Here is a 27899-nt window from a genome sequence, read left to right as displayed (position 1 = left end):
ATATACAATGCAGACAGAGATGTCAAAAAATGTGGCTAATGAATTGATTAAAATAAAGCATTTAGCAGTTTCCTGACTTGACTACATTCTTCACAAACTGGCTGTTTTTGAGCTGAAAGACACAAGCTGTACAGTAGCATAGTAACATTAGTTGAGATCACATACAGGTGCATCTCAAAAAACTTAACCCAGTGGACCGACACAAGCAGATCACATGGCTCTTCAAACCATCCCTGATTGTGAAAACCTCACACTAGACCTCGAGCATCTTGGACTGTGTGTCTCTCCACTCTTCCTCAAAATTTACTGATGGTCAGTGATGGTTTGGAGAGACTTGTCATCTGCTGGTGTTGGTTCACTCTTTTTATCAAGTCTAAAGTGCAGTGATTTCCCAGAAAATCTTACAGAACTTCATGCTTCCCTCTGCTGATAACTTCTATGCAGATTATATTTTCCAGCAAGATTTGGCACGCTGCCAACATTTCCAAAAGTACCAATTGGTCTTATATAATATTCTAATTTTCTGGAGACACTGATTTTTGGGTTTTAATTAGTTGTAAGCCATAATCATCAACAATAAAAGTAAAAAACACTTAAAATAGATAGAACTCTATGTGTAAAACATATATATATAATATGAGTTTCACATTTTAAACTCAATTACTGAAATAAAGTAGCTTTTCAATGATATGAATTTTTTTGAGATGCACCTGTAGATGCAGATGAATTTTGTGTAGTTGTTAGGCTTGGGCGATAATGTAAATTGACAAACGATTATCGTCACCAGAATTATCGCGATAAACGATAATATCGTTAAAAATGAAAGAAAAAAGTACCCCACGCGACCGGATTTGCCCCTCCAGTACAACGACGTTTTCTCGCCATATAATCTAGCAGCCAGTAAATGTTACATTTTTTTATTTAATTACCGACACATCCTGACAGGTAAGGATGCAAGTTATGCTTAAAAATAGTGCTTACAGGATGATGAAGTACATTTGCACGTGTTTCAGAGATGGTGTCAACCAGAACTTAAATATGACAAATATTTGAGACACTGTGTATAATGAACGACCTTAATGACAGCTTTTTTAAGTACAGACATAATATCACTGGGATTTGTAAAATTATAAGCCAGGCAGAAAAATCTAAATAAAGAAAACTTAACAGATTAAATTCGTCAATATTCAACATGTATTTTAGATTAATAAAATGGTAGGTTTAAAAAAGGAACTCTTTTTTTGGATTAAGGTAGGCGTATTATTTTTAAATATACAGAAATCTTTAAATTAATAAATAAAAACACTGATGGTTTAACTTTAGGCTATAAAAAACTGTAATTATAACTTTAACACAAAAGTGACAGACTGCGCTTAGTGTGCTATCCTTTGTAATCAACTCACCCATTTAAAGCAGTTTGCCGTATTGGATGCTGGATGAAATGAGAATCAGAATCTACTGTGTTGTTAGGATTCTTTTTTCTGACATATGTAACTTCTAATCTAAACGTAAAGTCCGCTCTGCACCGCTTCTATACCCGCGTCAGATCCAACACTCCCTCAATTTCCAGCAGCGAAAACACCAGCTCATGTTTTACGTGAATGCAGCGCTTAGCTCAATACATTTGTAAAAAATATATATAAGGAGTTCGTTAAAAAATACAACAAAAACAGATAAAGGCATGTTTAAAATATAACTAATAAACACTTCTTATGCATTATTTATAATTAAAACCTTATCCTTGTGCATTTTTTATTAAGTTTTTATAAAACAAGCCCTGGACTGCTCGAATTTCAGTCTACTTAGATGCATCACGTCGACTTTCACGGGCAGCCCTAACTGTTATTATTATTATTATTATTATTAAGTTGTAGTACTATTTTATTTTTTGTTAGTTATTTTTTTTATTTCTTAATTGTTTTTATATTTGCTTTTTAACAGAAATGTCCCGTATTTGTTCACTTTTTTACCAACAAGCATTCGTGAATCACAGCAATTTAAATTAAATTCGACAATTCGAGTTTTAACACAAATATTTTATTCTGCTTTATAGCAGAAAATTGTGAACTTCAAATACAATCCAGGAAAATTGGAAATCTTGTCTTATAGTTAACAAACTAAATAAAGTTTTAAACATAGAAGTATTTGTTTCTTATTATTACATTTTAAAGTATAGAAAATAAACCTCTTACACCACTAGGACAAAAAAACGTTTTTGCAGCTGGCAAAAATTATACAACACACACATTCGGTAGCTACATGTACCCTTTAACTGCTCTGTGCCAGCACGCTTAAGCATTCTTTGCGAGGAAGACAAGCATGTTAACCTTGTCGGGTTTAAGATGAGAGCGTGAGGGACTAACAACATTTCCAGCTGTGCTGAAAACACGCTCGGATGGGGTGCTTGTTCATTGCTTCCAGCACCTCAAGGTCTTGCCAGGTCAGTGACTGCGCACGTCGGTCAGCGGCTAGAACACGTCCAATTGCTGGGGCCTGCTCTATTATTCTCTCAATCATTTTTTGTTTCAGCCCCAGCGCGTGGCGCAATCCTGTTTAAGTACAAAAAAATTTGTATATAAAAAAAACCTTTGGTTTATATATTTACTTGTTTTAGTTACTTATTAAAGCACACATATTTATTTTGATATTTACGTGTTTTAAAAAATACATACAATCATATTTAAACAAATAAATATTTCAATTTTAAATATTTATTAATTGTCTGTATTTTTTTAAAACACGTAAATATCAAAATAAATGTGTGCTTTAATAACTAACTAAAACAATTAAATATATAACATAAAATATATATAATATTATTAAATTATTCGTTTGTTCATTCATTCTTTCATTTATTCAATACTTTAATTATCATTTCTAATGTGTCTCAATTGGGAAACATACCGTAATAAGAGAATGCTCCGGTAGTTGGAGTTCTTGTTGAGCTTTCAGTAAGGCCCGCTTCTTCTGCCAGCTGTGGGAGAAAGTACCAATGACGGACTGGCATACACCTAGAGCTCGGTCTGTGCACGGTCTTTGCTTCTTAACTGAATTTGTCACGGCCAAATGCAGGTTATGTCCGAAGCAGTTTAACCATTGCCATCCAAGTTCGTTTCTCACAGCTGACTTTATGTTTGCAGCGTTGTCAGTTGTAATGCAGGAAATTTTTTCCTCATTCAGATTCCAGTCCTGAATTACAGAACGAAGACCCTCAGCTATGTTGGTTGCAGTATGACACTGTTTCCAAACATTTGCTTTGAAGCTCCCACTGTGGCGAAATAAAGTGTGCCGTCAGGGACATATATGGTGTCATATTGGTACTTGACCACATGTCCGTTGTCAGTGAGTAAAAGTCCGCTTTTTTGATCAAACCCTCGACTTCTGCTCGAACACTATTGTACATGTCGGGCACCGCTGTCTTGCTGAAGTACTTACGGCCTGGTAGCTCATACTGTGGATTCAGAGTTTGTAACATTTCTGTGAACGAGGACTTTTCGACTGTGTTGAATGGCAGCAGACCCTTTACCAAATAATGTGTTACACTGGTCGTGCACTCTCGCCATTTTGCGCTGTCACGTTTGTACTTTCCGCATTTTGCGAACGCACCTATTATTGACGGCTGACTGGATGAACTGCTTTCTCCTTTGGTCAGACCAAGTTTAGCACACTCATTCGGATGATGTATCCTGAGATGCGCACGCAAATTGCTGGTATTGCCGTCCTTTGTCATGATCGACTTTCTGCACAGACGACATTTAACTGCATTGATGTCTAATGGTTCTCCATGTTCGTCTGCTTGGAAGCCAAAATACTGCCAAATCGGCGTGGTGACACCTTTCTTTTGTACAAGATCCTCCATTTTTCACCATCCACCCAGGAGAAGGTCACACGGAGCAGTAATTAATTTGCATGTACCCAGCATTCAATTCCGGAGTTAAACTCTTTGTTCTGATATAATCAACTTACGTTTTAATTTGAAGCATATTATGTATGTGTGGTCTAAAATACTACCTTTTTTCTTATGGCTATGAACATGTCATAGATTAGATTAATGAAATAATGTGGTTGATTAAAAAACGGACCCAAAAAAAAAAAAACACGTGGTTAACGATAACGAACCTCATATCGTCACTGGCTTAAATTATTGCGATATTCGATAATATTGTTTATCGGCCCAAGGCTAGTAGTTGTGTCAAAATGCTGTGTGTTGCACTGTGGCATACAGAGCAATCTGTACAGTGCCTGGATGTGAAAAGTTGTTTTTGAAAAAATGTTTTTAACTGCGTTATCTTGACATTAGCTAGCTGAAGTTACTTTTCTCTCTCCTCCTTCTTCTCATAGTATTCCTTCTGTATCTGGAGCTTCAAATTAAAAGTGCACTGTAGAGTTTCGTAATTGGAATTTCGTGACATATAAAATTCAGAAGCAGCAGCAAATTGTTTTTTTGTTTTGATTTTTTTGGCAGCAGTGGGGGAAACACTGAAACAACCCTGTGTGCATATTCACATCATCAGATTCAGACTCCAGATTTCAACCAGAACTGGCAGGAGAGTTGGGGGATGAAATAAATAAATGAAGAAAGAAAAAACTGAGTAAGTGCCCAACGCAAAATAGGGAAAAAAGGAGCAAGAACTTTGCTTCTGTACGCACTCGCGTAAACACAGACATCAAACACTTCTTGCTTTCCTTCCTCTCCCTCTCTTACACACACATACACACACACACACACACACACACACACAAAACTCAAACGCTTGCAGTATACTCACACCCACATAACAGGAACCACTTTGAGCGGGCAGGATTATCCGAATGTGCTCTTTCCTGATAAGTGGATTAATGCAACATTTTCATTTGACTTTTTCGCTGAGGCTGAGACCCTCTACAGAAGTGCTACTTATAAAGTTAGCCAAATCTAGCTTTGGATTATGTCATGAGTGAGCGCTGTTTCAATACGCAAGGTGGGGGGAAGGCGGGAGTGGGGGAGCAGCTGGTAAGGAGGCTGGAAAGGAAAGCGCTTCTTTGCGGCTTTCTCTCCGTTTCCCCGGCGCAGGGTAAACTCCCCTCTCCGTGCCCAGCCTCTCAGCGTTCCTTTCAAAAGAGAGAGCATGGCCTGAAACGGACTCCCTCCAGCTCTCCCTGCGAGTGTGTGTTCCCCACACCCACTCCTCTTCCTGAGCTGGCATCCCAGGCCAAGCAGGTATGAAGGCTCGCATAGATTTAAAAAAGAAAAAAAAGGATGCAGCTCATTTGGTACGGTGCGCAGAAGCTCCTGCATGTACAAGAATGAGCTCAGATTTCTCACAACTTTAAAGGGTGTGCTGGTCTATGTATGAAGGCTGTTACCAAGGAGATAGAAGCAGACTAAACCATCAACTCACGCAGAACCTGGACACAAGCAGAGCTACAGTATTTAATGAAGGCTGAGGGTGAATGAAGGCAGTAAAACTGAGCCTTATAATTTTATTTATACAGCAAAAGAACCCAGCCTAGATAAGCCTATGGGCTAAACTGTAATTTGTAATTACCATTTGACAATATGAACCCTAGCTAGGTTCGCTAGCTAGCAAGTTAGTGCTGTTAAGTCTTAATAAAATTAATAAAATACAATTTAGTGTCAGCTAGAAAATGTGCAGGTTCATGGTAAAAACATTGGTTACTTCAAACAAGCTAGTAAGCTCACAACATATTGTATTTGACATGGGCATGGTTTGCATATAGCTAACACTAATCAGCTAACTAGCTAATGCTTTCACTGTTAAACATGATATCAGGCTCTTGACTCAATGTTTGTGCTCGAGAAGAGTTCTACTCTACTTATTAAAAACCATGGCTAAAGGAAGGCTATTGGCGCATGTTTTAGTAAGTATAACAGGGTAGATGTCGATGATATAGCGTTAGCCAATTTAAATAACTGGAACTTCCAGGTAAGTAAAGTTTGCAGAGGCTTTGTAGCAGTGGTTCTCACTCCTTGGCAATTTGAGAGAATTTAACCTTCTTTGAATAAGTAGTGCTGGGCTAGACATATTAAAATATAATGTATAATACGTAACTAGTAAATATGAAGTAGATAGTAACAATTGTATTAATATTTATTAGTATTTTTTTTTTTAAGTAAATTGTATTGAGAAATTTATTTTAGTATCACAACTGATACATTTAGGCAATCTTTACTCAGCATATGAGGTGAAATCTACAAAAAAAAGAAAAAATGTTACCTCACACTTCTTAAGTAGATTCTATAGGTTCTTTTTTACAGTGAACAAAACACTTTTATACCTTCGAAATGTGACTAAAGGGAAGTTTACTTTTTATGCAATCAGAAAACTTGGATCTAATGAGTAACTGACTCATTGTTTTTGAAAATCAATACAGTATGGCAAAACTAAATATCGCAATACAATATCAATATTGCCTTACATACTTATTAAAAAAATATCACCAGAAATGGCAAAAGGCACTTTCAGGTTTATTATTTTAAATGTAAGTAAAATTAACACAAAACAAACCTGTGTGAATGCTGCTGAGGAGCAAATCTACACGCATACAAAAAAAAGAATATCACCACTTATAATCTGTATCAGTTTACCATCTCTTCACAAACTGCTTGTTTCCAGGCCGTAAGATACAAGCTGTACAGGGCTAGTATAGTAACATTAGCTGGGCTGACTTGAGCCTTTCTCTGTGTAAATTCTACTCACATGTGGCTTGATTAGTACTATTGATGTACAGTTCATGCATGCATACATGTCTGGAACAGCACTGCTCAAGTAAATCTATGATTAAAATAGCATTGTTGAGGTAAATGTATTGTCCTTTGTTGCTTTGGCTGTCTGGTTATTAAAAAGATTAGGCTAAGGTTATTAAGTGTTTTTTTAAAGTGTAGCTCTGTATTGTTTTAAGAAAAACAAAATACATGTCTTAATATATTTTGTGATGAAAAAAAGTGGTAAGGAGAAATAAATCCTCTGCCTTTAACCACATTTTATTTTGTTCCGTTTCAAACAAAACTTTTCATTTTGGTGCACCTCTACATTTTAGTGAAAACGAAAATGGTTCTACTTTGCATACCGGAGAGCTTCTGTCACTGTAAAACCCCTCTCTTTCCACCAATACACACTTTTATGGGGTGGATTTTGTCAAAGTTTGTCACTGCTGTTGCCAAGGTAGCCAAGAAAGAGTTTCTCCCCTCGCAGTGAAAGGTCCTTCTCTCACACACACACACACACACACCCTTGTGTCCTAGCAACAAAAAAATGAAGCCAACTAGAACGTCTCAAAAAATGTTTCCATGTTTACTGTGTAATTTGATTGTGCTATGCTCCCAGGCATTACATATTAAAAAAAAAACACACACCACAGGTTCTTCTGTTAATAGCCTATATGCACCAACATCACATTTACATTAACAGCAGCCCACCTCCTCAATAACCTGGACTCTATTATATACCATGTTGTGTTTATATTAGTGCACAACAGGTCGTCCATTTCAGGAGAAGACCTATATAATTAACCTTGGGCTTGTACCTGTTGCCATGTGCGAATTAATGACAAACTATACATAGTAGCAGTTCCTATACTTCTAGACCAGGGTGTGAAACCAAGCCAAACGGTAAATTGTGTTTCACAAAAGAAAATCCCTGTTCAATTCCAACCATTATCAGTTTACTAGGGGTGTAAGAAAACACTTATACACTTGAGAATTGTGACATGAATTGTGGTACCATATCAATTCTGAAAAGCACAGTATAGATTTTTAATTAACACTTTGCAAGTCAGTATTCTAAAGGATCAGAGCAACCAACAGACATGCTACAAACATCAAAGCAGACAACATAACCAACAACCAACAATTAAGAAATGTATCTTGGAAAAATGCCCTCTTGTGTTTACTCAGCGAAGAATGAGAGAGATCAGATTTAGTCTGTTCAGTATCTGTGTCTTCACAATATCCCAAACACAACACATTTTAGGTTTACTGACAAAATTTCATCTTATTACACATTTAAAATGTCCTCTTGGCAATAAAATCTGCATTTTCACTGTGTTTGTTGTTTTGGGGCAACAGCGTGAACAAGGAGTCAATCAGTATTTCTGATTAAAAAAATAAATAAATGAGTACAAAAATACTAACGAATACATATACTATGAGTTAAAATTGTTTTTTTTTTTTTTTACTTAAACTAGTGTATTATAAATATCCCCGTAACTGGAATAATTACAAAGAACTCAAAATATTATTTCTGTTCTATAATCTTTTCAAGCCCCACAATATTGAACCAACATAGTCTAATTTCTGGTAATCTCGAATTAAGTTATAATCGCCATCTTCTACAAACAATGCATAATTTTTAGACAAACAAAACGTATGCCAAACCATTAAAACATTCTACAAAACTGCTGAAGAGTTTTAGTTTACATGTAAAGACTGACAGGACAGTGGCTCATTTTTTGTTGACCACTAGCAATTTTGCACTCTTGCTGCAAATCACACAGTTCTGACTGTATAAAAAGTAAACTTTCCTTTGATTTAGATTTTATTAAATGTGAGTGAATTTATTATGAATATTTCATTTTCTTCTATGAGAGTTAGCTAGTGGTTAGCGGCTAATGCAGCTCCAGCAGTGCCAGCCAGGTTTGGCAGCAGGCTACAGGCTGATAATACTCACCTCTGTACGGCAAAAGAGCTAGCACTTAGCGCAGTATGCTAATACTGCTCCTGTATACTGAAACTCCTGTATAACGCTGTACTTCAGCAGAGCGGCTTTACTGCTCCTTACAACCTGACTGGTAGAATTCATACATAAGAGGCACTGGATTATAAAGCACACTGATGATTATTGAGAAAATGTAAGGATTTTAAGTGAGCCTTATAGTGCAGAAAAGACTACTACTATACTATACAATTTTCCTATTAAGAACAAAAGTAAAGCAACATCTCTTATATTTATATATTATCACAATATTTCATACTGTAAGTGCTGCCTCTTTATGCATGTCATATTGTCAGGTTCTTGGCAATAGACAGCCTATGGGTTACATGCATAAACGATAATTATGTATAAATCCATAAAATAAGCAAATTTGAATGATTTTCTCCCTGCAAATGTCAAAGCAATCTGGTTAAACCTCAGTTTAATAAAATGCTGTCTATTTATTGTGGCGTAGAACACTGAATGCGTGTACAGAAGCACAGCACATATGCACCTCACAATCGGGGTGTGTGTTAAATGGTTCTCACAGCATGACCTTTCATTTCCCTGCATGCTTTAAACTCTGAGCCATAAACCTCACTTTATGCAGCCCATTATTATTTAATAAGGCCTACATGATGAACAAGTGATTGTGCCCACAGCCCTGCACAGCCCTGCACTTCTATTTCACAGTGCTCAATTACAGTGGGAACCAGTGGCCAAGTTAACAGAAAACACAGAAAATCAGAATCTAGTGGTATTCCCTTAAATCTGAGTCCACGTGCGTGCGCGCATCTCTTCATACATCTTAAGGCATTTCATATAAACTTCAAATATCACCACAGGTTGGTGTATAAAGCACTGTAAAAGGCATGGTAAAGTATAGGCGTAGTGGTTGAAAGATACAGCGCTTTCAAGCAGACTTCAAAAATCCAGAACTCATGTACTATGGAACACACAACTCTGGAATTCACTTTAGGAACCCTCCACAAATGACCAGAAGAGTGTGCGCGCGCGCATGTGGGCACATGTGCACAAGAGTAGAGAAGTTAAACTAGAAGCTAGAGAATGCACAATATGAAGTAGTGCTGGGAGGTTAAGAGAGTTCATTTGATTGAATTGATTTTCATGTTCTAATGCAATATTTAACATGAGATAATCAAGATTGTCTATACATAGTCTTCTGTCAAGAAACCTGTAAAGAACTCTTTAATGTGACAGTGATCCTCACATTTTGCATTTTTCCTTTAGTGTAAGCAAAATGTTTGCATCTTGTTCAAAATAAAAGATGTTTAACATTGAAGGAAACTGTTTGCACCTCAAAAAGTAGCTAAATTAAAGATTTTATTGTGCACAGCCTTGACTCAATTAAAAATAAATGTCAAATAAACAAGGAGTTAGCATATTTAGTAGCTCTAAATAATTATGTTTGTAATATTTTGCAGAAAAAAATACTTTTTTATTTTTATCGCCTACTCCATCATAAAGTAAAGTTAACTAGATTGGCACAAAGATTAAAGCTAATCTATTTCAACCCAGTGCCGACAGCTCACCTTCTTTCCAATCAGCTTCTTTCTCAGGAATTCTCTGGCCTCGAACATGTAAGGAATGTCGTACAGTGGACGGAAGCGCTTGTCCTTGTCCTTGTTCTTCTCCTGTGGGACAGAGGGGGAGGGGAATGGAAAGAACAGAAGAGAAAATCAGCATTTCCCACATAGAGACTCTTGATACTTAAGCCTCTGGAACAGTTAAACAGCAACACCCATCCATAAACATTTCAAGGGGGAAAAAAAGAAAAAGTAGCATTTTTCTAATTTTTTTACTTTTCTTTTCCTATGAGTTTTTTTTTTTTTCCCTCCTCGTTAATATCTTCTTACACCACTCGTTTCGGAGTCTTACATTATTCTGTTCACATGCCCCCTACTGCAACCACCTCAGCTGAGCTGTCAGGATGGGCATCACAGTGCAGAATGGATCAGAGCCCTCTGCTCGGAATGATGGTCCCACACAGCTAGGCAAATTTTTTAAAGGAAATAGAATCCGATTTGCATTTTATTTTCGTTCAAATCCAATTTTTCTGCCAAAGACATGTCAGAAAATCTTCTGAATCTGAAGAACCTTACTTAATGCATAGTGCCCTAGTCACGTGATTCCGTATTAAAAATAGAATAGTGGAAATATTCGGAAGGAATATTGGAAGGAAACGTGGGTTCATGTACTTGTCAGGTGTTTGGGCTTGCTGATGCTGCACTGCAAAGAGCTGGAAGGCAGATTGAAGTTTCTAGATTCAGTTCATTCAAGGCAATGATGCTTATAGTTCCAGTATGTCAAGTCAAGAGGCTTTTATTGTCATTCCATCTTCTGCAAGAACACAATGCAGTAAAATTACGCTCATGCAACAAACTGTACGACATAGATGACAAAGTTCCAAAACGCATACAAACTGTGCAAACACAGTAGACAACCAATTAACAGACAGGGCAGTGCAGTGCCAACACAGTACTTTCTGAATATATGTGAGAGAGTAAGATGCAGAAACATGCTATAACAAAAATTATGTGAGCTAATAACATATGTTAACAGCAACTAATGTATTATACATTATATTTACAGCATAATACAATACGTACATACAAATGTGTGTGTGTGTGTGTGTGTGTGTCAGGGAAGAGAACATGAAACTAAAAACTGTTCAGAGTAAATACTCAAGCTTTAACCTATATACATATTTTTGAAAAACTCGCCACATTAAAAGTTGCATTTTTTATTCTCATGCTCCAATTCTACTGATTGCAGAGAATGATTAAAGCTTGAGAGAATGAGGTCCCTGGGAAAAATCATTCATTTCACATTCAGAACCAGAGTTGTAACCGGATGAGTGTCGTGGGAGCACCAGAAAGGACAATTCAATTCAGCAGAAACTGCCAGCAAGAGAAATAGCATAGCAAAATATAATTTAAAATAAATGACCACTTCCTGCCTGGACAAAGTATTGAGCGCCTTTTAATGAGGAATCCCAAAGCACAGTGAAATTTCATCAAGACACAGCCTTAGTACTGAGGAATGCTCAGACTTTTAACCAGGCAGAGCTGGTTTGCACAATGGGTTACTGTGAATTATTAATTGTACAGAAAAACAACTGATCTGCAAATGGCATTCAGTTAAAGATGAAACCTTTTATTTATCAACATATTAGGTGGAACTGGGGGTTTATTTATTGTACAATTTTAAGAGTGAACAAGGAGTGAGCAAACAGATTTTTGAGCCTTTGCTATTTTTTTTTTTCTTTAATCAATTATAGCTATGGCTTGTTCAGAATCATAATTAGGAAATGTCAGGTGATGCATTTTTTTTTTTATGTTATGTTTATGTTTTTTTATGTTTTTATTATTTTCTCCCCAATTTACAAGGCCAATTCCCTCAAAAGGACTTCCCCCTATTACTAGTGATACCCCAACACAAGGAGGGTGAAGATTAGCACATGCCTCCTCCAATGCATATGAAGTCAGCCACCACCTCTTTTTAAACTGCTGCTGATGCAGCATTGCTGAGTAGTATCACAGCACACTCTGAGGAAAGCGCAGCGACTCGGTTCTTTTTTTTTTTTTATATAATTTTATTTCTAATTTTTTCCCATTTTCTCCCCAATTTACACGGCCAATTACCCAACCCACTCATTAGGACTCCCCCTATCACTAGTAATGCCCCAACACACCAGGAGGGCGAAGACTAGCACATGCTTCCTCCGATACATGTGAAGCCAGCCACCGCTTTTTTTCGAGCTGCTGCTGATGCAGCATTACCGAGCAGCCAGCGCGCTTGGAGGAAAGCACAGCGGCTCGGCTCCGGTACATCAGCTCACAGACGCCCTGTGCTGCAGACATCACCATAGGAGTGATGTGGGGAGAGAGCGCCATCTACCCACCCAGAGGGAGCAGGGCCAATTTTGCTCCCTCTGACGCCGGCAGCTTGATGGTAAAGCTGCATGAGCTGGGGTTCGAACCTGCGACCTCCCGCTCATAGTGGCAGCGCTTTAGACCGCTGGACCACTCGGCGCCCAGCAACTCGGTTCTGATAAATCAGCTCACAGACGCCTCACCGTTTGGAGTGATGAGGGAGAAGAGCGCCATCTACCCACCCAGAGAGAGCAAAGCCAACTGTGCTCTCTCGGGGCTCCAGCAGCTAATAGCAAGCTACATAAACTGGATTTGAAGCAGCAATCTTACACTATATGAAAGTTTTTGTTTTTTTATCATCTATAATAGCCTGAGGCGTGTTTGAAACAAGACTAAAATAAAAGCCTTGGCTTAGTTTGTGTTGCAGACAGTGACACAAAATTCAATCTGACCATTCACATCTGACTATGCACAAAAATTGGATGTATATCTGATCCAATTTGGTCTATGAAAGCAACTCAAATCTCATTTCATAAGATACAGCTTCTGGTCATGTGAACGCAACTGATTAAAAGAGCATGATGTAGAATTCTGCAACTACGGGTGCGTAAACTACTGCACGCCACTGTATATGCAGAAAGAACAGCTTGAGACAACACCTAGGGTTAAATTCATTAAGCCCATTAATTAGGATTTGTTTGTTAATTAATTATGGTAGCATAAGCAGCTCAAATCAAATGAGGAGGAATAAGCTCGTTCCAAATGGTGCAGATCTGTGCCAGGGCCAGAATATGCAGCAAGTGCTCAAAAGAGACACAAAAATCCTGCTGGGGAAAGGAAGGACAACCCACTTTCTACCCAACTATAAATAACCCCGGCGATTCCTTCTCCCCGAGCGAAAAACAGGGGGAGGCCGTCCAGGCCTGTGTTCAAGAGCGAGTGTGAGCGAGTACACACACGCATGGGGGCTGGGAACATGTCATATGTCACCTTGTCCAAGGTTGAAGTGTTTGGATTATAGCTTTCACAAAGTTTTCCTCAGCGTTGTGTGTGAGCAGAGTGTACTCTTTAAAAAAATTAAACACCTGAATTGATCTACACCTGCTACACCCTACCGTTTCATGCCCCATATGATCAGATTAGTGCACTATAATGCCTACATTGAAACATAAAGGTCCGTAGTAGTGGGGGTTAGTGGACGTATAGTATTAGTCATGCAGCATCACATTACGCACATACTTGAAGGCATGGTCTAGGCACAATGCCCTTTCTTCTGCTTTTGATCAGAGAAATTGAGGGCTGCCAGAGCTCTGAGAGGGCCCGCTGACTGGGAGGGAAAGGAAATGTCTTTTTCATTGTATTCGCTAAATCAAGCGTGTGCTGCAAGGACAGGGCAGGTTAGCCGAGTGAACCGTAAGAGGACATATGCGGATTTGAGGAGCAGACAGATATGACAGCTTTGCACTGATACTGGGCCAGGAAAAACGGCCATTTTGCCATTTTCTGTCATAAGTAAGAACAGGGAATATCTTTAGCCCTGAATTTCTGTCTTATTTATACTCAAGCAACTAAACCTCAGGTGGACAATCTGACCCATATCTGACTCATATTTTGACTAGTTCCAATCCTTTTATTCACATTTTAATATTTATATATTATTTACTCTTCATTTTTCCAACTGCAGTGCCAGTGTTTTCACTTCAACCGACACAGTAAAATATTGGTATGCATAAAAACTGGACATCACTGGTTAATTCTTTATTATTTGCATACTTGCATTTAAATTATTCATTAAAATAAGGGGCATTACGTTAGGTGCAATAGCTAACGGAAAAGATAGCATTACATCTTTGCTTTCAACTCCCTAATCTTAATTAATATATCTTCTATAACTATTAGCACTCCCCATGCACTGTCGTCTGGATAAAACTGCGTGAAAGCTCCTTCATTTGTCCTGTAATAGTACTTAACTAACAGATATTTTCAGTATTTCTTTGCAAATCTATTTTTTTCCCCATTAATGTTAACCAATATATCCACCAAAGCAACCATCATAACTACTAATGCATCTCAGAAAATTAGAATATCATTGAAAACTTACTTTATTTTAGTAATTCAGTTCAAAATGTGATACTCGTGTATTATATAGATACATTCAACACAGAGTGATCCATTTATATAAGAGTTTATTTCATTTATTGTTGATGGTTATTGGCTTTCAGCTAATCAAAACCCAAAAATCAGTGCCTTAGAAAATTGAAATATTATATAAGACCAACTGGTACTTTTAGGCAGTGTGGGCAGTGTGCCAAGTCCTGCTAGAAAATGAAATCCACATCTACATAGAAGTTGTCAGCAGTGGGACCTGACTTTGGACTTGATGTAACACAGTGGATCAACACCAGCAGATGAGTGTCTCTCCAAACCATCACTGATTGTGAAAACTTCACACTAAAAGCAGCTTGAACTGTGTGTCTCCACCATTCCTCCAGACTCTGATCCCTTGATTTCCAAAAGAAACGCAAAATTTGCTGATGGTCATTGAGGGTTTGGAGAGCCATGTCATCTGCTGGTGTTGGCTCACTGAGTTATTTAAGTTCAACGGCCAAAAAAAGTAAACATAATGCAAAATATTTACTAAAGAGAGCTCTTTAACAAGCTCTGGCATGGGTGTGTTAATCCTTGTGTCCATGATGCAGTGGTTAGGATTCGCTTGAACAATTGGCTACACTGCCTAGACAAGGCTCTTCCTATATCCAGATCCAAACTGAACACTGAGAATAAAAGAACCTTAAGGGTGCATTTCTTCTGATTTTGTGTTTTTCACCTTTTTACCCTTCCCCAGAGTCTCTCTAAGCAGTGTGCAATGAAGCCTGACTTTGTGCATTGCGTATTCAACCGCGAGTCAGCGTACATGTTGAATACTGAATGAAAGCAAAGATGTTAATTTGGCAGAAAGCACAGTTCTGTCGTGGTGAAGCAGTGGTAAACCAAAGATTTAAGAAAGATGAGAATCTAGCAGTTTAAATGTATGACCCATTTTTTTGGTCTTGCTTTTGAAATAAAGTACAATAAGAATATATACGGTACTCAATACAGAACATTTTTAATATCCCAGAAGAGACACCTTTAAAGCACAATATGGCTAGAAATAATTGTTATTGCTCAATGTAAATTATTCATATAAATTGTTATTTAACTTACTCAGTTACAAAACATTTTAGGTTGCCAAATATTCTGTGCATCTCTAGTGATGAAGGCCAATATTTCTATTTCTCTACTGCAAAAACTAAGCCAATTTTTAGAACGATTGACAATTAATCAACACTACATGACAGTGTGACTGTTCTCCTTTAAGATGGCATTTCACTGGCTGGCCCTAGAGTGGCCTCATTTTTGATGCATCACATTCGTCATTCTTCTTGTCAATATACAAAATGAACAACTGATTGCTTCTGTAAACGAAACCCAATAGAACGTAGACTACAGAATTCATCATTAAGCTCTCAGACATCCCTAATGTGTCTTCTCAACAAGGACATACAGGGTCAAACGCAAAACCACACGCTTCCATAGCGGCCCTAAGGCTCTAGCAATCCCAGCTACCCCACATGAACCAAACCCATTCAGTCGACTAGCTTCAGCTTCTGCTGACATCATGCATTATTCACATACACTATCCAAATGCTTAACATTCACTTCTGAAGTTCTTTTATCTACGATGTGGGCTGGTTCTGCACTGGTCCAAGAGAGCAAGAAGTTACCCAGCTAGTGGGTTAGCAGTGGTGCTTTGGGTCAACAGTAACTCTTGTGTAACTAAGTACAGAGCCTCTGGCCCACTGCCAGCGTTTGTTTAGACGACCCAGCAACCTTAAACAGGAGTTCGGGAATAAGTGAGCTCGGCCTGCAGGTCAGCTCGCGAAAACTGACTGTTGCTACCACACGAAGCTCAAGTGCTTAGCCATGACCTGAATCATGCTTTCAGCAAACCAGCTAGCAAGGAAAGCTGGCATCAACACTAAAACTGTAATATAAAGCAAGACTATTAAACAGTACATCCACCCTCAATATCTGCTGCACCCCTGCCCTCTCAGCACACTGCTGATAGCACTGGCTGAACCGGCATCAGTCAGCATCAGTGTAAAGACAACAAGAAAAAAAAAAAACATGGGCTGAGTAGTAGGTGTGAATATGCGCATTTGTGGAGGTGGCATAGCTCCAATTGCACAGACCAAGAGTACAGACAGGTCTTTCATCATTGTTTTTTTTTTTTATATATATATAATAAAAATCTGTGCCTTTTTAAGACATTTGCAATAAACAGCCAAATGTGAAGAAAGCATGCAGCGTAGTAAGAACAACTACTACAGAGATCATTCTAATTGTCCACACACTCCACTGCTGTGCTAAAATCTCTCAGGCGCTCGTTCTCTTTCTCTCTCTTTCGAGATATTATGATTCAGAGAAAAGAAAAAAAGAAAAAAAAAAACGCTTTAGTCTGCTAGACCTAAACCACACTACACTACTATTACTGTCCCCTCACAATAATTCGGGGATATTTCAGCTTTAAAAAATAAAAATAAAAAAAAAATAATCATGATTTTAATTCATTTTAAGTAAACGACACCACTAATATAAATGGAATTTAATTTTGCCAATCTAATGCTGTTATTAAAAAGATCTCTTAAACACTGAAATGCGTCCAGTAATAGGTTTTGGAAAAAAACATTTGTAGTTTAAGCAGTTAAAAATAACGCTGTTGTTTTTGTTCTTAATAAAGCATCACAATTACTTTTGTATTTTTTGGTTGCAATTTAGAAAAAGTTTTCGAAATAAGTACTGTTTTGATATCTGTACCGAATAGAAGGTACCATCCCGGTACTCATATCCTATTTGGATGAGCCTAGTTGTACATAGGAAGGTGGCGTCAAGTAATTATCAACCAGAATCTTACCAAATGCACCATTTATAATTTTTTTCACATAGCATTTACCATTCATAAAACAAAACGTAAGCATAAATTGAGGTTCTAATAATCCTGTGTGAATCTACATTTGGGTAATCACTCAATTATATCAAGCAGAAAAGGCACCTCCTATTTCATTTCTACCCAAGATTTCATATCCAGTGAGAATTGGTCATACACTTCACTGGCATCCTCTACTCTACCATCTGAATCAATCAGAACAGGGCTTTGGATTTCAACAGTTAGGCATACTATTTTTTAGCAATTTTATAAAACTCATTGTTACATAAACTAAGATATATATTCATATAAACCCATAAAGAGAGAAATAATTCTGCAACATCAGCTTGAATGCAATCCCTGGCATCTGCAAATATCCACGGCACATTTTCTGCATTTTTAAGTTACCCAGAAAAAGTTATTTGAGGACTGCAATTTTCAGGCTGCACAACATTCTCAGTAAATCTGAGGTCAGAATGATGACAGGGCCTCTTGATGACATTCCCTGTTTAATATCCAAAGCCACTGCAACGGCACTGCTTCAGCTCTGTGTTTACACCCGCTGTCCTGGTGGAAGGTGAACAAAGGACAGAGTCCAAGTTCCTTTTATTGCATCTACCTGCCCTTTTTCTTTCAGAGAAACCCTAACCATTTCAGCTCCTGCAGTTCACTCATTCTGTACTCACAGGGTACTGGGCAACTATTATACTTATATTATTCACACATTTCTGATTAAACATTGTTTGTTTTTTTGTATTTGCTTAACTAATATTTAAGCTATTTAAATGATCCTAATAAAGTTCAGACTACTTAGATAATAGAATATGGAGAAATAAGTATATTGTGTAGCATGAAAGCAATGACAATAGAGAAATTTGTAATCGTGATAAATCATCCACATCACTGTGAATACCATGTTTTTCTTCAGTGCTTAAAAGACACACACACCAACTGCTAACTTGATTAGGTGCAGCACATTTAGAATAGAAATCACTGTATTTAATTAATTATTATTTAATGCATAGTATTAGTAGTGGCAGATCATTAAAACATGCTTTTCGTCTGCCACAAAATTCTTGCAATAATAATTTGCAATATTTGTCCTGTATTGTCCAAAACAATAAAATAGTGATGTTGGTTTCAATGATCCTGGCTTCTGAATCACTAACTCTGAGTACTGAGTGCTTCACATTAGTAACACTGCGTGTTCTCATTTAAGGTCAGCAAATGTTGCCAGCCTAGCTACAAACTCCAGTACCGCTCCATTTCTCAGAACACTACTCATTAACTTCCAATTATTGCAAAACATTAAACACGGTTGTGGACTGCAAACATCAGTAGTAGAAAAACAAATGTAATATTATAAAAAGAGCCATGTTGTTCAGGGTATTAGTTACATTTATTTTTCTTAAATCCATTTAAATAAATGCCCAGTAAAGCCTCTTATTGGTATTAGAGTCTCTGAGGTCAACATGTTCACAACAAAACTGATTTAAACCAACGCTAAAAAGAAGAGAACCTGACTATTGCTGAGAGAAATAGACAGAACTAGCCTGCTGGTCTATAATTTCACTTTATATCTTTCAGCTGGGAAATAAACACATAAAAATAAACATAAAAAAATCTGGTGTTTGATCCTGTACTCATGCATGTGTAATTTTATATATATTTTTAAACATAATTTAGACATTGCCCATCTGTATAAAGCCAATTCCACCATAATGTAGTGGTCACCAGTTAGCATAATCCCAAAGTTTTAAGTTACAATAGGGCAGATGATAATTTTAAAGCTCCAGTGGCTCATAACCAATACATTAGGCTGATACAACACATCATTAATTCATAACATTTAGATTACTGTGTTTGCATGTTTAAATAGCTGCCAGATGTGAAATAAATGATTCATGCAACATTTGACAGCTTCAGAGGACTACAGTTCAATGACCACTCAGCTATAGCACCGAAACCCAGACATGATCTAATGCCTGATTGGAGGAAAGTTTGTTCTTACATCAACTGTGACCAAAACAGTGACCGGGTCAGAAAGCTCTGCAGGAGAGTGCTCGGCCAATCACGTAAACGATGAGTCACAAAGCCACATAATGACCTTAGACAGAAAAATTATACAGAAGACAAGGTACAAAAACTGGGTGTGATTAAACATATGTGCGCACACACGCAGACGCAGATTGTAAAAAGGAAGCAGACGCAGACAGACACACACGCACAAAAAAGTCATACAAATTTATACAGTCATCAACTGACTCCTCTAAAGACAAGATTTTGGCTGTACTTTAAACACTGGATCCCAAAATTACCCTGCAGACCTCTCTCGCACAAACACACACAAATGCGCACACACACAAACGCACACAAACACACATAGTAGAAGCAGCTATGAGTCATTGAGCTGTTCTGACAACCCCTCCCTCCCCATTCTCTCTCCTTGTGTCCTCATGTGGATCCCGAAAAAAAAGCTGACACTACCACATAGCTCAAAATAGCTCCCAACAGTGCAAAAATAAGCCTCAGTCTGGCCCAGAGAGAGGCAGGAAGCAAAAAAGAGGGGAAAAAGAAAGAGGGACAGGTCATCAGCAGCACGTGAAGTCACGTTTTACTGCAGCTTGCGTAAATGGTCCAGCAGCCTGTCAGTCATTGTGTACTTTTGGTGCGTGTGTGTGTGTGTGTGTGTGTGTGTGTGTGTGTGTGTAGAAGAGGGATGGGGATGGAGAGAAGAGACCAGACAGCAGCTGCCAGGGTTCATCTGTGCAGTGGTCAACACAAAGCCCCTGTAGAGCTCACAGCAACTAGAGAAGAAGGGTCCAGAAGGAAACACCCAAGCTGCACCAGGATCACTTTCATCATTAAGACCAAGAGAGACAGAGAGAGATGGCAAGAGAGAGAGAGAGAGAGAGAGCACGAGAGAGCACAGCGCAAGACAGATCCAGAAAGAGAGAGAGAGCACAACAATGCAAGAGAGGATGAGTGAAAATAGAGAAAGCACAGCAGAGAGCACAAGAGTGTCAAAACAATATTTGTTAGCAGCCATGTCGAGTGAAAAATGTGACTGGAGGAAAGAAGAAAAAATCAAAAGTCGAAAATGTAGAGCCCTAAAACCCAAATGTTTTTTTTTTCTGTGTGTCTGTCTCTCTGTCTCTAAGCATCTATAGAACATATTTAGGTGAAGGACAATACATTGATTAGTGCAAAATATGTGCAAAACTATACAATATTTTAACATTAGTGCTCTACTGGAGCAGCATTAGAATTACCCACTAACTGTTCTAAGCGTTAGCTCTTTAGCCGCTCAAAGGTAAGTCTTATCGGCCTGTAGCCTGCTACTAACCCCGGCTAGCACTGCTGGAGCAGCATTAGCATTACACGCTAACCGCACTAGCTCTATCGTTGCACAGATGTGAGTATTATCGGAGAGTAGTCTGCACGTTAGACGTATTAAAACAAGCTACGTGGGATGAACTGCTTTGCTAATATCACCCTGGCTAACAGAAAGCACTTAGGGTTCCTCAGTGTAGCAATGTCAGGTTGGTCTGGTTAGCCGCTAATGCTAATGCTCCAGCCTTAGTGCTAAGCTTACTGTAAAGAAGCTCTTTACTCACACAAAAAAAACATTTTCAGGAGAGAAATCTGTGTAGACTAACATACAGTGCTTGTTTCACTTTGTAAAAAAATGCTTTAATTATTACAGTTTTGTTTATTTACCTTAGTTTAACTAAACTTTATTTAGCTACCCTCACCACCACCAGCCAGCGGCAAGAACTGCTAAATTAGAAGTTCCTTATAGTGTCTGTTACAATGCCTTGTAATCCAATGCGCCTTCTTAATGAAAATATACGTTCATTAATAGTGTGTCTTATGATTCGGTTTGCCTTAAAGTGCGAAAAAAAACGATAATTTTAAAACGTGTGACGACTTCGCTTCACTTCTGCGAGACATCGCATTGTTCATGCTTTCTACAGCCATTAGTGTGAACTTCAGCCAGTCTTCATAGATTTTTAGTTCTGTCTAATCTAGTCAAATTTATTCTGAAATTCTACTTTTTCCCCCATCCCCCAAAAACACAGCAACCTCATGACCTTCACAACTCCTTCAGCTGAGCACCCAAAGCATCACCACCACTATCAGCGATAACGCATCTCCCCTTTCCCCCCACCCATCTCTCTCCCTCTACATCCATCTCTATGACATAACCGAGTGCATCAGAGCACAAGAAGCATGCTGTTGAAGCATCTGGTGCAATTCGGCACTACAGCAGATCAGGGCTGCACGTTACCATCGAGGGACCGGTAAAACGCTGCTGCATGTACATGGAGTACACCCAATCAGGGCTGCAGGCACAGCAGCATCATATTTACCATAGTATAGTGTGGTCTACTAACACACATTAGGCTCAAGTGAGCCTTGGACTGTGTTTTATTGCTGAAGCCAGCCCTGGAACTGGAACTAAGACTGAACTCTCGCAGGCAACTGTCCATTTAATTGTCCACAGTAATATGAGGAAGGGCAGAGCGTGTGTGCGTGTGAGACTGAGAACAAACATTCTGCACACTGTTCACTTTTCGCAGATGTACAATAATCTCTGCACAAATTCCAGCATGGGGAGGATTGCAGAGGGAGTATCAGCCTCAGTAAATACAGCTCTCTCATTTCTAGCCCGCACCAGTGAGGAAACAAGGCAATATTGTGTAATTTCACCAAAGCTTTGCAGCAATCTCCTGCAAGAGAGCTCCCCCCATCCCCCCTCACCCTCCTCCCAACGCCCCATATTCTGGCTCACATCCCCTTCCACAGAAGCGCATGTGTGCACATTCCCAAACACATTTCCAATATTTGTTTTAGAACAGGGGCTGATCTGATTAATCCCAAATCATCCAGCTCCTGAAATCTACATGCGTTCAGATCTAACCGGCTGTCAGGAACCTGTATCCATAGATACCGAGCCTTAGCACAGCATGCCAGTGTATTTTTATCAGCTCTGAATGACACCCTTCTTTATTCTCTCTTTCAAACTCATCCTATGAAATACATTACAGCATCGGTGCGTCGAATATACAGCACTGCCTGTCTCAGCAATAACGACGTTATTTCTAGCCGTAATACGCTGGCGAAGAAAAAGAAGCCCTGCAGGAGAACTTCACTAGCGTATGCTAATGTGCTTAAACCGGCCTTGCTAAAGGAAGCTCCTTTTCTAATTTGCTGACTCAAAACATTTATTACAGGTAGGTCACAGGTCAGAAGCAAGAAAGCCAATTGAGGAGATTCCTGCTCATGCAGGCAGACACTTGAATTCAGCAGTTTGAATCCACAGTGATTTCATTTCTAGAACACAATAGGATGAGGACCACAAGACAAATGGGACAGTAGCCTTACTAGATATCAGACATTCCGATTTAAAGATGTGTGAATGCCAGAATAAAAAAAACGCACTGTGGTGTGTGCACATATATAAAACACTTGGCCAAAAAAAAAAAGAAAAACGCCACTTTGATTTAACTGAGCAAATGATCTGGAGTTGCTGCAGTTGGTCAGGTCTAGGTTCAGCAACAGTATGTGCTAAAAAAATGAGGTCAGCTGACTACCTGAATATACTGAATATAGACCAGGTTATTTTTTCTTCCCTGATGACACAGGCATATTCCAAGATGACTATGTCAGGGTTCATGGGGCTGGAATTGTGAAAGAGTGATGAGCATGAGATCATCATTTTCATACATGGATTGTTCACCACAGAGTCCAGATCTTAACCTCATTGAGAATCTTTGGGATGTGCTGGAGAAGGCTTTGTACGGCACTCTTAGACTCAAATTAATGCAAACAATGGATAGAAATAAATCTTGTGATATTGCAGAAGCTTGTTGAAAGAATGCCACAGTTAATGTGTGCCGCAAATTAAATCTAAAGGTGGTCAAACAAAATATTAGTGTGGTTTTTTTTGGCCAGGCAGTGCATATTATGTTTTTTCTTAGTATGTAAGTGTATATAAGCTTTATTATACTTCTGCAATAAGTCAATGTAAAGCCATTGCAATCGTGTTCTAAGCCTTTGTGACTGTTTATACTTAAGTGACTGAGATGAAACTGCAAAGTGATGCAGACATGCAAAGATTGGATCGTCTAGATGGAAACATGGGGCTTAGCAGGCCAATTACAGTTGCTGATGCCTGTGTTGCACAACATGTGATCACATTTTTTAAGAGGTGCATGTCAGAATACAGCAAAAACTTGTTTGCACTTCTCCACAGACTTCACTTCATATGTTGGATTTATGATTTTATGCTGCTGGCACCAAATACGAACCCCTTTACCTGCGTGCTCCAGCAGAAATTGAGATTCATGACATCAACCACATTAAGTGAACTGTGCCCATTGCAGCCTCAGCTTTGTGTTTGTGGCGGACAGAAGTGGAACCTGGTGTGGTATTGACTACAACCATCCACCATAAGGTTAAACATGAATAGTCACTGCATCCTTTCTTAGCTCAAACCAGTCTCACCATTTTTTGTTTACCTCTCTTAAAGAAGCCAACTTCGTCCACATACCTGCATAGCACTTATGGGATTGCTCTGAGTAAACTCAAGACGTAGCACAGTCATTTAAGGTGATTACATAATAAAAAGTAACAAACGAGAACCTTGTATTAGAAACTGGTCTTATCTTTCAGGCGTGAAAGCACCATTGGTTTCTACTAAACATCCACACTATACAGGACCATGGACAGCTACATTGTTTGCATTTGCTTGTGTTTTTGAGAGTTTTTAAACAATGGTTTGAAATCCACAAAGAAATACAGTATCTTTACTACAAAGAAAAAAAAATCTAACTCTTTCTTTTGCCTGGATAACATTCATAATATATGATGAGAGTCTCTTTGGTGGAACAAGAAAAACCCATTAAAAAGAGGGTCAGACATTCTTTTAGCGTTGCATATCATTGCTTAGCAAGCACAGATTCATTACCTTTCCAGCATTATGCCGAAAAGTCTATGAGCATGGAGATTCCCAGTGTGGGGGAGTGAATGAGGCAAACCTGACTAACAAGCTGAACTTGTTAGGAGAAATGTTATTCTCAGATCGATACACACAGTAGGATCAATGTCTGTATCAGAATTTCAAATAATCAAATATATATCATGTTTGTGACACAGAAGTGGAAACGTGTACACATGGTCTTTGGTTGCACTGCAGTAGTGGTAGTGTTGGGTAAAGTGGGGAGATAAGAGGGGTTTGGTCCTCTTTAGCTCCACCTGGTGTTGGGAAGTGTGCACTGAGGCTGCTGAAGGAGACTGTACTCTGCAGACTCTTTGAAAGATGCATGAAGTGACTAGGAACGCCCTTTTAAAACTGGTGAGGGGTGGAGGGGGGGGGCTCTCTACATCAGCAATTTACAAAGGGTGTATCTGACAGCGTGCACCCAGTGGATTCAGTAATGGCCTTAGTGACAGGGAGCACCAAGGACACAAACACACACATACACATACACACAGACTGGGACAGACAGGCAAAGACAAACACACGCTCACTCTTTCACTTAAACACACATAAATGCGCACAAACACGTGCACGCACACACACACACACACACACACACACACACACACACTTCCTCGTACCTCGCCCTCATTCCTCGGGGGCCGGATGCTGGACAGGTGGATGGTCTTGTATTCGCCAGAGTTCAGCTTCACAACAATGGCATCTGCATTCACCACCTGCATCACCTGTAGAGAGAGAGAATGAGGGAGAGAGAGAAAGAGAGAAAAAAGAAAAGAGAGGGAGGGAGGTTAAGAGAGTCACTGTTCCACTTGAAGGACATGGGGAGCATAGAGCTTGTTGCCAGAGAAACAGCTTTGTACATCCAACATGAGTACAGCCTGATGAAGCACACGCGCGCTCACACACACAAAAAAAAAAAGAGACAGCAGCAAATAAACACTTCACCCACTCTCTGCTGACAAACATCTCTACTTCTTTCTCCCTCTTCAGCGATCGGATCCGCTCATCGCACAATTACACGACTATTATACTAACTGACAAAGAACAGTAAGTAGCAAAATAATAAGGGGGAGTGGGGGTGCACTGTTTTGTTTGAGAGTCAGGCAGAAAATAGAAGATCTAAAAGCATTGGAACAGGTTTCAGAGAACTGATTTATCAGCTATGCTGTTCGAGTAAACAAGGCTGCATGTTCCTCCTTCCTCCGACAGGAAGGAAAGCAGAACTGAACAGATAGATAGATGCAAATAGAGATGGAGAACAGGCAGAACGGCAGGCAGAACGGCAGGCAGAGCCGCCAAAGGGTACAGAAGGTTGGGCAAAAACACAGAGGTAGGAATTAGGGGTGTGCCATACAGTATTAAACACAATACAGTAATTAATCTATTTATAAAAAAAAAAATCATCATCATCATCATCATCATGATAATAGTGGTATTCTGTAGTGAAAGAATCAAAGCTCGTATTTGTTTTCCTATTTAATGTGAAGCTATAATATTGTATACATTTTTGTGATAGCTTTTTATATGCATGCTCTAAATTTCAACCACTTTGTTATTGTGGTACTCTTTACATGTTAAATTATTAAATTAGTTTATACAAAATCTTCTACACTAAGTTTTAGTAAGCTTACAATTTGTTTTTGTATCTACTGAATACTTGAAAGCGTTATATTAATCCAAAATAAAACTAACCTTTATTTTGTTGCAGTAGTATTAAAACTGGGCAATCTGGTAAAAAATACTGTATAACAATACTTTTCACAATAGACAATATTTATTGGAATGTTTTAATATTTAATGGAAAATGCATCAGCAGTGGCAGATCCTTAAAAACTGCTATGCAAATACTTTGATATAGACAGATTTTTATTTTTATTTTTATTGAGTTATATTAAGAAATTATGCTCTTTTTATAATAATACACAATAATAAAATAAATACAATTCAATAGATCACAATACACTGCAATTATTTAAACCCAATTTTGGACAACAAATATAAAATCTGAATAAAATGAATAGTTGACTTTTATCCAATTAGAACAGTGAACTCTAATGACAGTACAGCACTATTATATCTTGTTGGCAGAGCTTAAACAGAACACTGTCAGCCACCAATTTGTTTACTTGTAAATTAATCATTAAATTTGGATGCTTTGTTTGTCATTTTGTTTTGCAATACTGCATTGATTTTTACAATAACTTGGTAGAAAGTAGTATAATCTTGAAATATTTGATCATATTTTTTTCAAAAAAATTCTCCGTAATTGCCCACTACTACTATAGAGTTAAACAGTGCAGCTCCAAAATAGCGACGAGTCTGTGTGCAGAACAGTTGGCAGAGGCTGGCTGGGCCAATGGGAAAATCAATAGGACCCAAAGTCTGCATTTCAAGAGCGCAAAGATGAGGACTTCAAATGCAAACATCTAATTTGAGCTAATTAAGAATAGCTTAGCACTCAGAGTGGAGCAGAGCAGACATTTGGACAGGTGCAGGTAATAGATTAGATATAAAGAGATTTTATCGGGCTGAGGAGCGTTATTTAAACACCCCCCACATACCCCCCTCCCCCTTCACCCCCTCTCCCCGCACACATGCACACAGACCTCATTCCAACTAAGCGCAGGGAGATCAAATCAGTCTCCACTGGCGATGGGCAGAAGAGGCGAGGCTGTTATTGGCGAGATTATCATGGCACAGAGCAGCAGATCATTCAGCTATTAGCTGAGCCATCAGCGTGGAAATGAAAACAGCCCACATACAAAAACAAGTGCCCGCCTTGACACTCAGCAACTCTGCCTCAGACTCTGTCCACGGAGACAGCACAGCACAGCACAGCACAGGCACAACTCAGGGACAAACACACACACACTACATATATATAGCCCAAAACAGCAAGGTCATATCTTTGTTTTCCCCCCTCTCTCCACTCTCCCTCTCCATTTCTCCCTCTCTCGAAATGAATGTGGAGATGAATGTGGATGTTGCTGCAAAATGGCTGGCCAGCACATTTGCTGGTTAATTAGCAGCTGCATATGCAGAGCGCCTCACTGCAAGCTGCCAACAGGGACATCCAGCCCAGCTCCGTGACTCACTCAGCCCAGGCACATCTCTGCCTGGTGGGAAGACACTGCCACCCACAGGCCAGCGGGTGAACTGCGGCCTTCCTTTACAGTGTGTGAACAGAGCGACTGACTGGGTTTACTACAGCATCTCTAGCAAGATGTATTAGGGCAATATAGAAGCAAAAATACATAAATAAATAAGAAAATAAACTGTTTTACTTTTACAGTAAAAGCTTTATTTAAACGTGTGCTAACTCCAATAAAGGTAGGCTA

At 38.8% G+C, this 27899-nt stretch overlaps 1 protein-coding gene across 1 annotated transcript in view; it reads right to left on the bottom strand.

Annotated features, from left to right (window-relative positions):
* The window catches only part of snd1 (staphylococcal nuclease and tudor domain containing 1), a 276271-nt gene that overhangs the window by 222006 nt on the left and 26366 nt on the right, over positions 1-27899 (bottom strand). The window contains exons 10-11 of the mRNA XM_022671391.2: positions 25182-25286; positions 10247-10348 (exon numbers count right to left, since the gene is read on the bottom strand). Of these exons, the coding sequence (XP_022527112.1) occupies positions 10247-10348; positions 25182-25286 (207 nt within the window). The remainder of the gene's footprint in view (positions 1-10246; positions 10349-25181; positions 25287-27899) is intronic.

Source organism: Astyanax mexicanus, chromosome 2 (assembly GCF_023375975.1).
Source record: "Astyanax mexicanus isolate ESR-SI-001 chromosome 2, AstMex3_surface, whole genome shotgun sequence".
NCBI lineage: Eukaryota > Metazoa > Chordata > Actinopteri > Characiformes > Acestrorhamphidae > Astyanax > Astyanax mexicanus.
Note: the sequence above shows the minus strand (reverse complement) of the source record. Positions and strands in the feature narration are given on the sequence as shown.